Source organism: Notechis scutatus, chromosome 6 (assembly GCF_049901735.1).
Source record: "Notechis scutatus isolate UNSWTSFEM ecotype Mainland chromosome 6, rNotScu1.2, whole genome shotgun sequence".
Classification (NCBI taxonomy): domain Eukaryota; kingdom Metazoa; phylum Chordata; class Lepidosauria; order Squamata; family Elapidae; genus Notechis; species Notechis scutatus.
Genome location: NC_142014.1, coordinates 28,666,782 through 28,681,894, shown reverse-complemented (window position 1 = coordinate 28,681,894; position 15,113 = coordinate 28,666,782). Strand labels below are relative to the sequence as shown.

At 43.7% G+C, this 15,113-nt stretch overlaps 1 protein-coding gene across 2 annotated transcripts in view; it reads left to right on the top strand.

The window, feature by feature from the left end:
• The window catches only part of LRRK2 (leucine rich repeat kinase 2), a 103,948-nt gene that overhangs the window by 81,513 nt on the left and 7,322 nt on the right, over window positions 1-15,113 (top strand). For both annotated transcript variants that reach the window (XM_087967784.1, XM_087967783.1), the window contains exons 36-48: window positions 1,248-1,394; window positions 2,073-2,264; window positions 3,152-3,298; window positions 4,544-4,644; window positions 5,914-6,104; window positions 7,102-7,262; window positions 8,302-8,472; window positions 9,224-9,324; window positions 10,344-10,538; window positions 11,816-12,009; window positions 13,386-13,458; window positions 13,722-13,906; window positions 14,060-14,212. In XM_087967784.1, coding sequence (XP_087823910.1) covers window positions 1,248-1,394; window positions 2,073-2,264; window positions 3,152-3,298; window positions 4,544-4,644; window positions 5,914-6,104; window positions 7,102-7,262; window positions 8,302-8,472; window positions 9,224-9,324; window positions 10,344-10,538; window positions 11,816-12,009; window positions 13,386-13,458; window positions 13,722-13,906; window positions 14,060-14,212 — 2,011 coding nt within the window. The remainder of the gene's footprint in view (window positions 1-1,247; window positions 1,395-2,072; window positions 2,265-3,151; window positions 3,299-4,543; window positions 4,645-5,913; window positions 6,105-7,101; window positions 7,263-8,301; window positions 8,473-9,223; window positions 9,325-10,343; window positions 10,539-11,815; window positions 12,010-13,385; window positions 13,459-13,721; window positions 13,907-14,059; window positions 14,213-15,113) is intronic.

The window sequence follows — 15,113 nt, the reverse complement described above, 5'->3', positions numbered from 1 at the left end:
CCATTTTCAAAATTTTCTGAATTAAAATATGAATCATACTCCAAATTTTTCCCATGTATTACATGTCCACCATAGATTATTCTTACTTTTACACTTCCAACATTCATTTGACATACCTTTGTACATCTTAGATAACTTATCTGGTGTTATATACCAGCAATACATCATCTTATAGAAATTTTCTATATAATTTAATTTAATGTAAATTTTAAACCCTTTGTCCACATGTTTTCCCATTGTTCAAGCATCACATTACTTCCAAAATTCTTTGCCCACTGAATCGTATGATGGGTATTTGGTTTTAAAGTCACTTACACGATTGCTTAATTCACGTTACGTTTTTAGCAGGAGCTCTGAGATGCTGTAGGCTGAACCAAATTTGATACAGAAAATATTGCTTGCATTTGTCCAATTTCAATGGGAACTACTTTTGGGTACAAAGAGATAAAGATCAGGCTGTTATATGACATTTTGGAATGGTTATCCTGGTTTTGTTGCAAAGGATCTTCCAACAGAAAGGCACTTCTGTGAATTGGAGATAGGTAGCTAGATTATGAATATTTATAAATGCAAACTTAAATATTTAAGGGACTTCATTTAGGGATCTGGAACACATGTGTTATTTACCTAAGACATACCTAATGCCATGTAGGTTCTAAGACATTTTATACTTAGAATCCTAAAACTATGAAGGGTCTCAGACATCCTGTCTCATATCTTCATAATATTAGGATTCCAAACACTGTTAATTTGTGACAGTAGAAATAATTTGGGCCAAGGTAGATATTTAGATTAATGTGAAGGTCAAAAAAGTAGTATTTAAACCCTAAGGAAGCAGGGGTACTACATGTATTGATCTCATGATGACTAAATATTGAGAAAAGTTCCCAACCTGATATTTGAACCTGAGGCTTGTTCCAGATTTTTCCATTCTTGGGCTCAAATTAATTAAGATTGCAAAAAGTTATTGTTAGTATAGGCTGGGAAAGATGACTGTTTTTCTTGTTTTTGCATACTTCATGTTTCTAACTCTCCTCTTCTCAAAAAACATTTTCCCCCCAATCTGTGATGAAAAAAATATTTTTTAAGGATCCTGTTTGGATAGATTGAGACTATAAATTTATCCCGCGCATAAAATCATGCCAGAGAAAGGGATCGTATGTGAATTTACAATGTATATGTGTGTGTGTGTGTGTGTATAGATATATATATATAAACGGACTTAACATCCCTCCTTTTCTTCTTAGAACGAGCTCTTCGCCCTAACAAGATGTACTGGAGGCAAGGCATATATATGAACTGGTCCCCAGAAGCTTACACCCTGGTGGAATCTGCAGTTCTGGAAAACAGCCTAAACAGCTTTTTAAAAATCACGGTCCCTTCTTGCAGAAAAGGTTAAATATTCGTCCTAACCTTCTGGAGGGAGGGGGGAATTAAGATGTTGTGTTGTGGCCTGTCGGCCACCAGCCCCTCCAGCAGCTGAATCAGAGGAGGAGGAGGAGGAGGTGTGGGAGTCAGGGTCAGTATCAAGGCAACCTGAGGGCTCTGAGGGGGAAGAGGGAATGGAGCTGGCACAGAGAGAGGGAGACAGAGGCGGAGCCTGGGCTGTCCATCAGCCCTCAGATGGGGAGTCAACAGTCCCCAGGTCTGGATGTGGCTGATGAGGAAGAGGAGGAACAGCTGGGCCCAGTGCCTGATGCGTGGATGTACAGAAGGCAGAGGAGAGGAGAGCAGTGGAAATCTATGGGCCGGTCCTTGGGACAGACGAGCCACCACTGCTAGTTAGCCCCACCCTAGCTCTGGGGATAAAAGGCAGGGGGCGGAGATGAATAGATGTGGCAGACAACTATTCATCCTCCCTGCTGGACAGACTTGTTAGCCTGAGGAGAGAGAGAAACTTTTTGCCAGGGCGACTGGCGCCCTTAATAAAGGAATCATTGCTTCAACTACAGAAGGGTTTGTCGTGTTTGGGGAGCTGGGTCAGAACACGTTGTGTTTCTAATTACAGGTGCAGCAAAACACAATTTTTACTCCTCTTTTTTTTTTTTTTTTACCTCCCTGACTTTCTCAAGGTTGCATCATTTTGGGGCAAGTTGTAGATCACATTGATTCTCTTATGGAGGAGTGGTTCCCGGGTTTACTGGAAGTAGACATTTGTGGCGAAGGAGAAACGCTGTTGAAGAAATGGGCTTTGTACAGCTTTGAGGACGGAGAAGAACATCGGAAAATATTGCTTGATGACTTACTTAGAAAGGCAGAGGAAGGTAGGTTTATTACAGTATTTCGACCAATCCATTCCAAAATACTGTTTCGGTTTACAGTAATAAATGTATACCTCTTACTGTCAATTTCATAGTATTTTTTTATGTCAAAATAATAGTCTGATCACTCTCTAGCATGCAGCAAGAATCTCTCTATATAAAAGCAAAAGACCACTCATGCATCATCACAAAATCTCCAAAACCATTAAGCCTACAAACTTGAAATTTGGCCCGTATGTTCCTCTTGTCCATTCATGTAGCATGAAACCAGGGGTGGGATGCAAATATTTTTTACTACCGGTTCTGTGGCCATGGCCATGTGACTGTGTGGGTGTGGCTTCTTTTTTTTGCAGCACCCCCCGTCTTTTTTTAGTCTTTTTTGGTTGCCCTGCACAGGAGAACGGAGCTGGAAAGCAGGTTAGCGGGGTGGGGAGGGAATGGAGATTTTGCAGTAACCCTCCCCCAGGAGTGGGGAGGGAATGGAGGTTTTACAGTATCCTTCCCCTGCCACGCCCATCAAGCCACACCCACCACACCATGCCCACCAAGCCACGCCCTCAGAACCTGTAGTAAAAAATATTGCATCCCACCACTGCTCCAACTGCTTCCAACTGTTATTGTACTCTATTTTACAGTGGAATTTGGTTTGATGTGTCGGTGATTAAGAAAGTAGAGGTTCTACAGCGGGGGTGTCCAACCTTGGCAACTTTAAGACTTGTGGACTTCAACTCCCAGAATTCCTCAGCCAGCTTTGCTGGCTGAGGAATTCTGGGAGTTGAAGTCCACAAGTCTTAAAGTTGCCAAGGTTGGACACCCCTGTTCTACAGTATTAGTTTATCTTTGCGTTTAACTGATTACACTTCCATATCTATTCTTCTTTATCCATCAAGGTGACCTCTTAATAAATCCAGATCAACCAAAGTCTACTGTTCCAATAGCTCAAATTGCTCCCGATTTGATTTTGGCCGATTTACCTAGAAACATCATGCTGAATAATGATGAACTGGAATTCCACCAAGCTCCAGAGAACCTTCTCGGTAAAGGCAATCGTTGTGTTGCGTCCTACAGCTAAGAAAGACAAACAGTGCACCCAAAGCTCTTGAGGCCAAAGACTTCGTTTAAATGAAATTAGGAATCTTAATGTAACAGTTGTTTGTTGATGAAGTTGAGGGAGATTTTTAAATGCTGCATCAGACCCTGGTAGTGATATTCCTTACCTGCAATCAACCTTAAAAATAGCAATATTTTTAATTTAATTGGCATCGTTAGAAATGTTCTATGAACTTAGGAATTTCATTCAGGAGGTAAGGTAGAATTATTTTGGAGTACGCTCAATATGGATGCACAAGCCTAGAAAAACCAATCTAAAAGAAAAATTTTCTACCAGTGAGAAAAATTAATCAGTGTTTGAGTGCTCCATCACTGGAAACTTTCAAGAAGAGATTGGACAGCAGTTGTAAGGAATGATATAGTCTCCTGCTTGAGTAGGGGGGGGTTGGACTAGAAGACCTCCAAGGTCCCTCCCAACTCTGTTACTTTGTTATCTATATATATAAAAGTGAAATACCACGCACGCATCATCACAAAATCTCCAGAACTGTAAAGCCTACAAACTTGAAATTTGGCACGTATGTTCCTCTGGGCTTCTAGGTGCTCACTAAGAAAGGATTTTTCGAAATGACCATCAGAGCATTAGTATTTCCTATATTATTATTATTAACAAGCTCTGATGGTAAGTTGTTCTACTCCCCCTCCCCACCTGAAAAGAAATCTCTCCCAAATGCAAAACACAAGCAGAGAGGAGTTTCAATTTTAGTTTCACAGCAGCAAGCAGCTTTAGTACAGAACAGTTGAGCTAAGCCACACCCAGGCTCCTTGCTGTCTCCTCCTTGTTCACACAGAAAATACTGTTTCACTTTCCAAACAGCCCTCAACTCTCTCACACAGACTGACAGGACGCTAGCCAGATGAATACCGATGGATGCTGGTAGGCAGAGGCAGAATTTCTCCCCCCTTATTTTCCTCCCCAAAAACTAAGCTCAACTACATAGTTTCGTAGCGAAGCATGGGTACCCTGCTAGTTCAGTATATTTTACAAATTCAATCTTGCTGGTTTGAGGGGAATTCTATCAAATTAAAAATTAATTATTTCAGCTCTGATTTCTTAACCTAGAATATGCCAAAACGGTGTTTCGACTATCTAGGCAATTATTCTGCTATAAATTCAGGAAATGTAGCCTATTTTTTTAAAAAAATATTGTCTCATATTTTCTGTCGGAAAGGCGATGGGGGATTTGGATCTGTGTATCGTGCTGTATATATTGGTGAAGAAGTAGCTGTAAAGATTTTTAATAAACACACGTCCCTTCGGCTTCTGAGACAGGTGAGTCAATTCGCAGTCTGCAAAATAAATCACAAAGCCATAAATTACCGTGTAGAAATCACAAGAGCGCAACTTAATTAATGGCTACCGACCTTGTAGCCGACAGGGGTCATTAATTATTGGTGGCAAATATCCTCATACAGGCCAAACCATTTTCAACGTGGCCTATTGTGGCATGATTCCAGAATAAAACTAGGGTTTGCTAGGTGTTTTTTTTTTTCCCGTTGCTGATTTTGGGGGAATAAATTATTTATTTTCAACTATTACATTTTTTTAATGTCTGCTTTTTCTTTGTCGATGCAAGAGCCTTATCAACTTCTCTGAAACCGTTTGTGACGCTTGGGATCTGTGAGGCAGAGACTTGGCTGGGAAAATCTCTCTGTAGCATACGCTGCAAACATACCATTGTGTCTGTGGAGATTCTCACTCATCCAGGTCATGGTTGCCTCAAACGTTGTTGTTTTAGATGTTACGGTTGTTCTTCTTCTTCTTCTTCTTCCCCTTCCTCTCCTCCTCCTCTCCTTCTTCTTCTCCTCCTCCACAACCTTCACTTCATCCTCCTCCTGCTCTTCCTCTACCTTAACTTTCTCCTCCATCCTCCTCCTCCTCTTCCTCCTCCTTCACTTTTCCTCCTCCTCCTCCTCCTCTTCTTCTCATCCTCCTCCTCCTTTCTCCTCCTCCTCCCCACCTTCACTTTCTCCTCCTTCACTTTCTCCTCCTTCCCTCCATCCTCTCCTCCTCTTCTCCTCCCTCCTTCTCTTTCTCCTTCATCCTCCTCTCCTCCTCCTCCTCCACCTTCACTTTCTCCACCTTCACTTTCTCCTCCATCCTCCTCTTCTTCTCCTCCTCCTCCACCTTCACTTTGTCCTCCTCCTTCCTCCTCTGCCTTGTCCTCCCTCCTTCCTCCTCCTCCTCCTCCTCCCCTCCCTCCTTCCTCCTCCCCCTCCCTCCTTCTGAAAAAAAAACACAGTCCAGTTGCCTTTTGAAAAGAGCATCTTTGATCCACTATGGCCCAGAAGACCGTGAATCTCCATAGACATTTGGCCATACCCTTCGGGGTGGACACCCTTCAAAACCTACCCTTCCAACCCTCCCACAACCGATGAAGCTTCTTGGATGAGAAGTGAAACTTCTTCTTCCTCCTCCTCAAGGAAAAAAACCAAACCAGGCCAGCCCAGTTGCCTTGCGGGGGTTGTGGGGGGAAAAGCACTTTTGAGAAAGCATGGCAGGAGTATGGCTGTCCTTTCACTTCCGTTTTGCTGTGCCTAGGAACTGACGGTGCTTTGTCACCTCCACCACCCAAGCCTGGTATTCCTGATGGCTGCGTCTGTGCGTCCCCGGATGCTGGTCATGGAATTGGCCCCCAAGGGCTCCTTAGATCAGTTGCTGCAGCAAGAAAACGCCGGTCTAACCAGAACCTTACAGCACAGGATAGCTCTGCATGTGGCGGATGGCTTGAGGTAAAAAAATACCAAACCTCTTCCTTTTTCAGTATGTATGAATGTATCTCCCTCCCTCCCTCCCTCCCTCTCCTGTCTCTCTTTCTCTCTCCCTTTCCCTCTTTCCCTCTCCCTTTCTCCCTCTCCCTCCTTCCCTCCCTCTCTCTCTCTCTCTCTCCCTCTCTTCCTTTCCTCCTCTCTTTCTCTCTCCCTCCCTCTCCCCCTCTTTCTCTCTCATTCCCTCTCCCTCCCTTTCCCCCTCTCTCCCTCCCTCTCTTCCTCTCTCCCTCTCCCTCTTTCCCTCTCCCTTTCTCCCTCTCCCTCCTTCCCTTCCTCTCTCTCCCTCTCCCTCTCTTGCCTCTCCTTTCCCCCTCTTTCTCTCTCCCTCCCTCTCTCCCTCCCGTTCCCTCTCCCCCTCTCTTTCCCTCTCCCTCCCTCTCCCCATCTTTCTCTCCCTCTCCCCTTCTCCCTTTCTCTCCCTTCCTCTCCCCCTTTCTCTCTCATTCCCTCTCCTTCCCTCTCCCTTCTCCCTCCCTCCCTCTCTCCCCCTCCCTCCCTCTTTCTCTCTGTCTATACATCTATATCTATATAAGGTGCCCAATAGCAATAGCACTTAAATTATATACTGCTTCACAGTGCTTTACAACTCTCTCTAAGCAGTTTACAGAGTCAGCCTATTTCCCCCAACAATCTGGGTCCTCATTTTACCCACCTTGGAAGGATGGAAGGCTGAGTCCAGCTTGACACAGTGAGGACTGAACCCCTGGCAGTCAGTAGAATTAGCCTGCAATACAGCATTCTAACCATTGCGCCACCATACTTCACCAATCATGATAACTTGTGGCCTTCAACTGCCAGAATTCATGACCGGCTTGGAAATTTTGGAAGTCCACAAGTCTTCAATTTGCCAAAGTTGGACACCCGTGCTCTAAATCTTTGGGATATAAGCACCCATTATATGTACCTGGTGTTATTTCTACTCCTCTCAGTGCCTCTCTTATTTTCTTTTTCATAACAGGTATCTACATTCTTCCATGATCATCTATCGCGACTTAAAGCCTCACAACGTCTTGCTGTTCACGCTTTATCCCAATTCAGCGGTCATTGCCAAGATCGCTGATTACGGCATTTCCCAATATTGCTGCCGAATGGGAATAAAAACCTCCGAAGGCACACCAGGTACCAACAGCTTAGTAGCTCCTACATCTGAGTAACAAGGACTTTCTGAGGTTCTCAGGTGAAATTGGAAGTTGAATACGCATTCAGAAGTTCTAATTTATGTCTGTTAGTGTGTGTTGCCAGTGGGTTTTTGTTACAAGGTTTTTCTAACTGTCTTGATTTTCAGTAGTTAAATTCTATTTATTTTGAAGTTTTATTTCTTGTCCCTTTCTTGTGACTCGTTTTCTGTGTAGCATTACTAATCGATTGGTATTTGTATATCAAATTTGTTCACGCATACAGTATGTATATATAGTGTGATTTTATATAGCTTATTCACAGGGGTGGGATTCAAATTTTTTTAACAACCGGTTCTGTGGGCATGACTTAGGTGATGGGCATGGCTTGGTGGTCATGTGACTGGGTGGACATGGCTTGGTGGTCATGTGACTGGCTGGGCGTGGCCAACTCAACATCACTCACATCGAGGCACGCATCTCCTCACCTGGCCTCTCATGACTGTGGGGATGTTGCAACAGTCGTAAGTGTGAAAAATGGTCATAAGTCACTTTTTTCAGTGTCATTGTCACTTTGAATGGTCACTCCACACAAGCAAAGTACCAGCAAAGGAGAGGAAAAAAACTCCAGAGACATTCCTGAGACAGGAAGTCCAGTCCTACCAAAAAGGTAATAAGGGTCAACGGAGAGGAGTTTCTGTAAGCAACACCAGAATATTTCCTTCCTGCCTTCCTTACAGGATTAGGCCAGTAATTTCTTCTAACAACCGGTTCTCCAAACTGCTTAGAATGTTAACAAGCGATTCTAGCGAATTCAGGTGCGAACCTGTAGAATCCCACTGCTGCTTATTCATACCTTCTAAAGTAATAAAGCCTTTTTATATACTGGGAAAATAATAATAATATTTTGATTTTCTTGTTTATGTGTTCTGAAGACATTTAATATCATTTAAGATTCTTAAATTAAAACAAGAACAGCATCTGCCTAATAAAGACCGTAACAATTAATGATTCGTGGATTATTTTTCTTTCCTTTTTAAAAGGATTTAGAGCACCAGAAGTTGCAAGAGGAAATGTTATTTACAACCAGCAAGCTGATGTTTATTCATTTGGCTTGCTGCTGTATGACCTTTTGACAGCTGGTGGGAGAATATTAGAGGGCATAAAATTTCCTAATGAATTTGATGAATTAGCTATCCACGGAAAGCTGCCAGGTATGTTCCATTTCCTTCCTGTCTGGTTATTATACGCAATATACATTTGTACTTTTGTAATAATCTACTTTATCTTAATCTGTCCAGCAAATGTAAAAACAAAACACAGAAACAAGTGCATTCTCAGTCCTAATTTGGATATGTTTGAATTTTATTTGATTTTTTTTTTAAATAAAGGTAAAAGGTTATAATGCAAAAAACTCCAAATCTGGATTATAAGGAAAACTAGAATCTTAAGCATTTTTTTAAAAAAAATTCTGTTCAGTCATGTCCAATAATTTCTGTAGCTCAAGTTTGAACTGCAGAGTCCTTCATGCTCTTTGAGCTTGGTGGTTTTCTTGCAGATGTTTCATTAACCAACTAACCAGAACATTCCCAGGGCTAAAACCAAGCACTGATAATGTTATTTACCTTGGTAATGAAACATCTGCACTCTGCAAGGAAACCTGTTGGAATTCATTGTTGGAATGTATTTCTATGCAACCACTACAGTAGTATTCAGCCAGTAGTTGGCAGTGTTTACAAGTTTGGATCTATGCTGTTTTGTCCTAAGTAGAGTTTCCTGTTTCCTGTTACAGTTGAACAGTTCAGCAGTAAAGCACATGGTGGCTGTAATGTTTGTTTGCTCTGTGATGCTATATATAAACATAATTTCTAACAAAACCACCAAATTCAGGTGGTGCTTTTGCAAAACAAATGTTAGTCTCTGTAATGCGATTCTCCAAATTACTCTCAGAATGATCTATTCTAGATCCTGTCAAAGAGTACGGCTGTGCCCCCTGGCCAAGATTTGAAGATTTAATTAAGAAATGTTTGAAAGAAAATCCTCAAGAAAGACCTACATCTGACCAGGTAGGCTCAGTAGACAGTAAATGAGACACTAATGTTCCCAGTGCTATAGATTTTAGCGTTAGGAACTTTTGTACCAACTCATAAAACATTCCTATGCCTATTTTTGAGTTGCCATAAACAAGAGGGGGGGGTGGAAATCTGAAGGAGAAATACAGCAGTTTAAAACCATTCCACATTTATCTCACAAAGATTGTAGCTAGGCTACTGCCTGGGAAAATCCTTCATTGGAGCACGTGATTGATGACACCCAGACTGTGAATGTGCTTCATTGGAGAATCTGATTTATGAAACACCCGGGGGGAGGGGGGAAACAGGATCACAGGTGACTGTGAATTACGTATGCCAGAGTTGGCTTCATTTTGGTTAATGCCGGCATGCTGCTCTTAATAAATCTTTTGGATTCTTTTGAAGCTTGGCTCGCGGCTCATGATTTAATTAGGGCATTCGCCGGAACCCTGACATTTTACATGCAAAAACATTTAGTAAAAGATAGACGCTCTTAAGATGCTATTGTGTTGTTGACTAACATCTAGTTATGGTCGCTATGATGTAAAAAAGATGTTGAGACTTTGGAAAAATGTTCAGAGAAGAGCAACGAAGATGGAGCTAAAGACTGAAGCTAAAACAAATAAAGAACGGTTGTTGGAACTGGGTATGTCTAATTTGATGAAAAGAAGGACCAGGGGTGACATGATAGCAGTCTTCCAATATCTCAGGGGCTGCCCCAAAGAAGAGGGAGTCAAGCTATTCCCCAAAGCACCTAAAGGCGGGACAACAAGGGATGGTAACTAAGCAAGCAGAGAAGCAACCTAGACCTAAGGAGAAATTTCCTAATAGTGAGAACAATTAATCAGTGGAACAACTTGCCTCTAGAAGTTGTATATGCTCCAACACTGGTAGTTTTTAAGAAGAGATTGGACAGCCATTTGTCTGAAATGCTAGAGGGGATTCAGACTAGAAGACCTCCAAGGTCCCTTCCCACTCTGTTATTCTACTCTGTTCTAATATGGTATCCGCAGGTCTATGAAATGTTGAACTCCGCAGAGCTGGTTTGTTTCCTGAGACACATTCCGGTGCCCTCTCCTTTTGCGTCGGAGTGCATGGTGGCTACAAACCAAAGTAGCAAGAAGTGCGGGATCTGGTTCGGAAGTGGTGGCAGAGGGGAAGCCCAGCTGTCCTTTGTCGATATAAATACCGATGAACGCACCTGTGAAGTAGGTTTCAAGGTTGACCTTCGAAGCAATGCTTCGTTATATGTTGGCTCAGTGCATCTGTGGACTTAGCCATGGAATGATACTGAATCTCATGGACCAGGGGTGTCAAACTCGATTTCATTGAGGGTCGCGTCAGGGTTGTGTTGGACCTGGGTGGGCGTGGGGAAGGGCGTGGCCAGGGCAGGTGTGGCCAGCTCAACGTTACTTGTGTCAGGACGCCTGAGGCAGCCCGAACGCTCTGCCAGCAAAAACAGGCTCCCGAGCTCCGTTTTCGGCTGGGACGGCTTCCTGCAAACCCTCTGCAGGAGTTTGGGAGGGGCTCACACGGCCCTCTCAAGCATCATTTTCACTGGCAGAAGCACCGCGGGTCAGATCGAAGCACCCCGCGGGCCAGAACTGGCCCCCAGGCCTTGAGTTTGACACCCCTGTCATAGACCACTGTTTCTCAACCATGGCAACTTTAAGACAGACGGACTTCAGCTCCCAGCATTCTCCATGGCTGGCTGGAGAATTCTGGGAGTTGAAGTCCGCCTGTCTTAAAGTTGTCAAGATTGAGAAACACTGCCCTAGATGCTTAATTCAAAGGTCAGCAACGCCCGGGACATGGTCCTGTACAAATGGCAGATGACCATACCCACACGCACAGTTCCACTTCTGCAAATGGCAGGCATGCACACAAGCGCGTGATGCTTCATTGGTGCGAGCGATGAGCACGCAAGCCCTCTGCTTGTGCAAGTGGAACTAGATCCATGATGGCGAACCTATGGCACGTGTGCCAGAAGTGGCAAGCAGAGCCATTTCTGCCAGCACATGAACTGTCGGCCAGAACAGATCCACTGTGCATGCGCATGCGCCTCCCTCCAGCCAGCTGATTGTTGGGTATCTGCTGGGGGGTGGTGAGTGCGCGAGAGACATGCGCGAATGTGCAGAGACACGTGCATGTGGGGGGGTTGTGCATGCATGCGCCGGGGTCATGCGTGCATTGCATTATGGGTGCAGGCACACATACGCGCACTTTCAGCATGTGACGATGAAAAGGTTAGCCATCACTGAACTCGATGGTTATGTAGAACCACCCGCTCTTTCTCTCCCCCTGCTACCGTGGTCACCGCCGGTCCACAAAACCAGGGAACCACTGCTTTAATTAATGAAGCCATTATAGTTCAAAGCCATCGAGCGCACCGTTAGGATTTATATTTCTGTTTATTTATTTATTTTTTTTGATGAATTCGTGGTCCAAAGCTTCCTCTTTTTCTCCCCTCCCTCTCTTCTCCCAGGACGTTGAAGATAGTAGGATATTGTGCTTGGCCTTGGTGACATTTTCTGCAGAGAAGGAGAACTGGGTGATTGCAGGAACCCAGTCAGGATCCCTGTGGGCCTTTCACACCCAAGATGGAGAGCGCAAGCATCGGTTTCACACGATGACAGATTCGGTCACCTGCCTTTACTGCAGTCCCCCGTCAAAGCATAAGTACGTGTCAGGCACAAAAGACCCCAGGTCCCTTTGTGAATGCCTAAATTAAATTGATGTATTGCTAAAAATCGACGTGCAGGAATCTTCTCAATGAACAGTCCCTGATTAGAGTTAGATAAGGGTCAAATGAATTCAAGGTGGGTTGGCTTAGTTTGCTTGTCGCTCAGAGGTGGGCTTCAGCAGGTTCTGACCCATTCTGGAGAACCAGTAGCGGAAATTTTGAGTAGTTCAGAGAACCGGCCAATCCCACCTCTGACTGTCCCCGCCAACCGCATCTATTCTCTGCCTCCCAAGTCTCAGCTGATTGGCTGGGTCTCCTTTGGTTGCCCTGCACAGGAGAACAGAGCTGGAAAGCAGGTTAGTGGGGTGGGGAGGGAATGGGGATTTTGCAGTATCCTTCCCCTGCCACACCCACTAAGCCATGCCCACAGAACTGGTAGTAAAAAAAAATTGAATCCCACCACTGTTGTGGCTACAAAGAGATTCTCTGCTGATGTCTCTTTTGATTCTGCCCCCAGGTTCTGCCATTCTTTCTACACCAGGGGTTGGCAACCCACGGCTCTGGAGCTACATGTGGCTCTTTCATCCTTTGCTGTGGCTCCCTGTCACTGGTTGAGAGGAGCTTCCGGTTAGGGAGAGGAAAAGCACAACATATCAGGAGACTTTATGGCGAGGGGCCAGTTTTCTGGTCGGCTCCACAAACGATAGGGCTTTCGGTTAGGACAGGTAGAGGGAAAAGGACGCCGTGCTAGGAGGAGACTCTATGGTGGGGGAACCGGAGTTCCGGTTGGCAGACGAAAAAGGGTGCTGTGCTAGGAGGAGACTCTATGGTGGGGGATTTGGAGTTCCGGCAAGCAAAGGAAAAAGGACGTTGTGCTAGGAGGAGAGACTATGGTGAGGGAACCGGAGTTCTGGTCAACTCCGCAATTGAACAGGGGGCTTCCGGTTAGGACCTCTGAGGCTCTTTGATTGTTTAAGGTTGCCGACCCCTGTCCTTCAATTTGGCTGAATTTAGATTCCATTCCATACTGCCCATTGCTTCAAAACAGTCTTAAAAATACAGAAGTGTTGATTTTTTGCGAATGAAACGACTTAGTTCTTCATCCCTATTTAGACATCATTGTATGATTTGAGCACCACGTGATCAGAATTACTGCTGACTTTTGGCACAGGGCTAATGGTGCGGCTGTTTTGAGGGGGACATATTTAGCTTGCCCTTTGAGTACACGGGCTGGCCATTTCAGCTTTTCTTATCTCCAGGGTTACACATTTAACTGCATGGCTTCAATGCTGCCAATCTTATTTCACTGAATTCATTTAATGCATTTAAATTTAAATGTAATTCATTTGTGCATTTCCTCCTTCCATTTCAGCAAGTACAAGAATGTCTTTTTGGTGGGCACAGCCAATGGACAGCTGGCCATTTTTGAGGACCGAGCAGTCAAGGTACATATTCACTGCAATCTTCCAAGAGATATGTAATCAGTGACAGACATGTTTGTAATAAACCCTTCACTTTGCATTAATATAGAAAGTTTATGCTTTCTTCAATTTTGACAGGTGCTACTCAAATAGTAGCAGGAAGAGAGGGAGCAATAAAACGAAATGGAATTGTATAGATCTGTGATGGTATACCTATGGCATGCCAAGGATCCTTGTAACCCTATTAATCTGTTTATTTTCTTTATTTTCTTGTGTTTTCTCTGCAGGGCCAATGTGCCACACCCTTAAAGACGGTTCTCGTTGGAAGTGACAGCACTCCACTGATGTGTTTAAGTGAATCAAATTATTCCTCGGACAAAAGTACAATCTGGGGCGGCTGTGGATCCAAAATATTATCATTGTCCAGCGATTTGGCTACCCACAAACTCATTGAGACGAAGACGAGTCAGTTGTACGTTTGACTTGCTTAGGTTTTTATCAGGTTGTCTCTCTTCTGGATTGCTTATCACCTTAATCCATTTGTGCCATGTGGCCTGTGTTGTAAACGCCACAACATCATTTTCTGATTTCCTTTTGTGTGTGTGTATGTGTGTATGTGTCTCAGGTTATGTCACAAGGACTACTGCAACGCCAACATTATTTCTATAGCGGTAGACAAGTTTATCTACTTGGCAAAGAAGGACAGCTATTTCGTGGAGATTTGGGATAGAAAGACGGAGAAGCTTTGTGAACTGATTGACTGCGTGCATCTACTCAAGTGAGTATCGGATATCCCACAGGGTCAGCAACGTCTCGCGAGGGGCTGAGATAACTGGGACAAATAAATCGCTCTGGTTTTTTGAACATCTAGATTCAGTCACAGTATAGCATCAACCTCGTGAAGTCTTCCGCTTTCCACTAGGAATTCAAAATGGACAGTGATTTATATATATGTGTGTGTGTGTGTGTGTGTGTATTTTCTTAAGTTTTCACGGGTACTTACATGTATGGTATTCAGCTTTGTTCGGGTATTTTCCCACGTCATTATAGTTGTGCTTTTAAAGTTGTAGCGACATTTCGGCAGAATCTCATCTGCCATCATCAGGCTTCTGTATTGTGTCCGTCTGTGGGTCAGGCTTTTGCAGCCGTTTCTGTTTTAAATTTGGTGCTGGCCTCGTGCTTTGATAGAATATTTTTTTCTTCATCCTGATTGGTTGGGAGCAAACTCCAAGACCAATAACACAGACCAAGACTCCCAACAAATCAGGATGAAGAAAAAAATCATTCTAACAAAGCATGAGGCTAGCACCAAATTTAAAACAGAAACGGCTGTGAAAGTCTGACACACAGATGAACACAATACAGAAGCCTGATGATGGCAGATGAGATTCTGCCGAAACGTTGCTACAACTTTAAAAGCACAAGTATAATGACGTGGAAAATACCTGAACAAAGCTGAATACCATACATATATATGTATATGTGTATGTGTGTGTATGTGTGTGTATATGGAGGTATATATTTATGTATGTACATAGCGTGTGTATATATATATGTGTGTGTTATGTAGGTGTTTAGGTAAATATATATTTTCTCTTGAGAGCAGGCAACAGAATTTCATTTTTAATGTGGGCCACTGTGTCACAGTAAAAAAATGACAATGTTATCTTATCTTACCT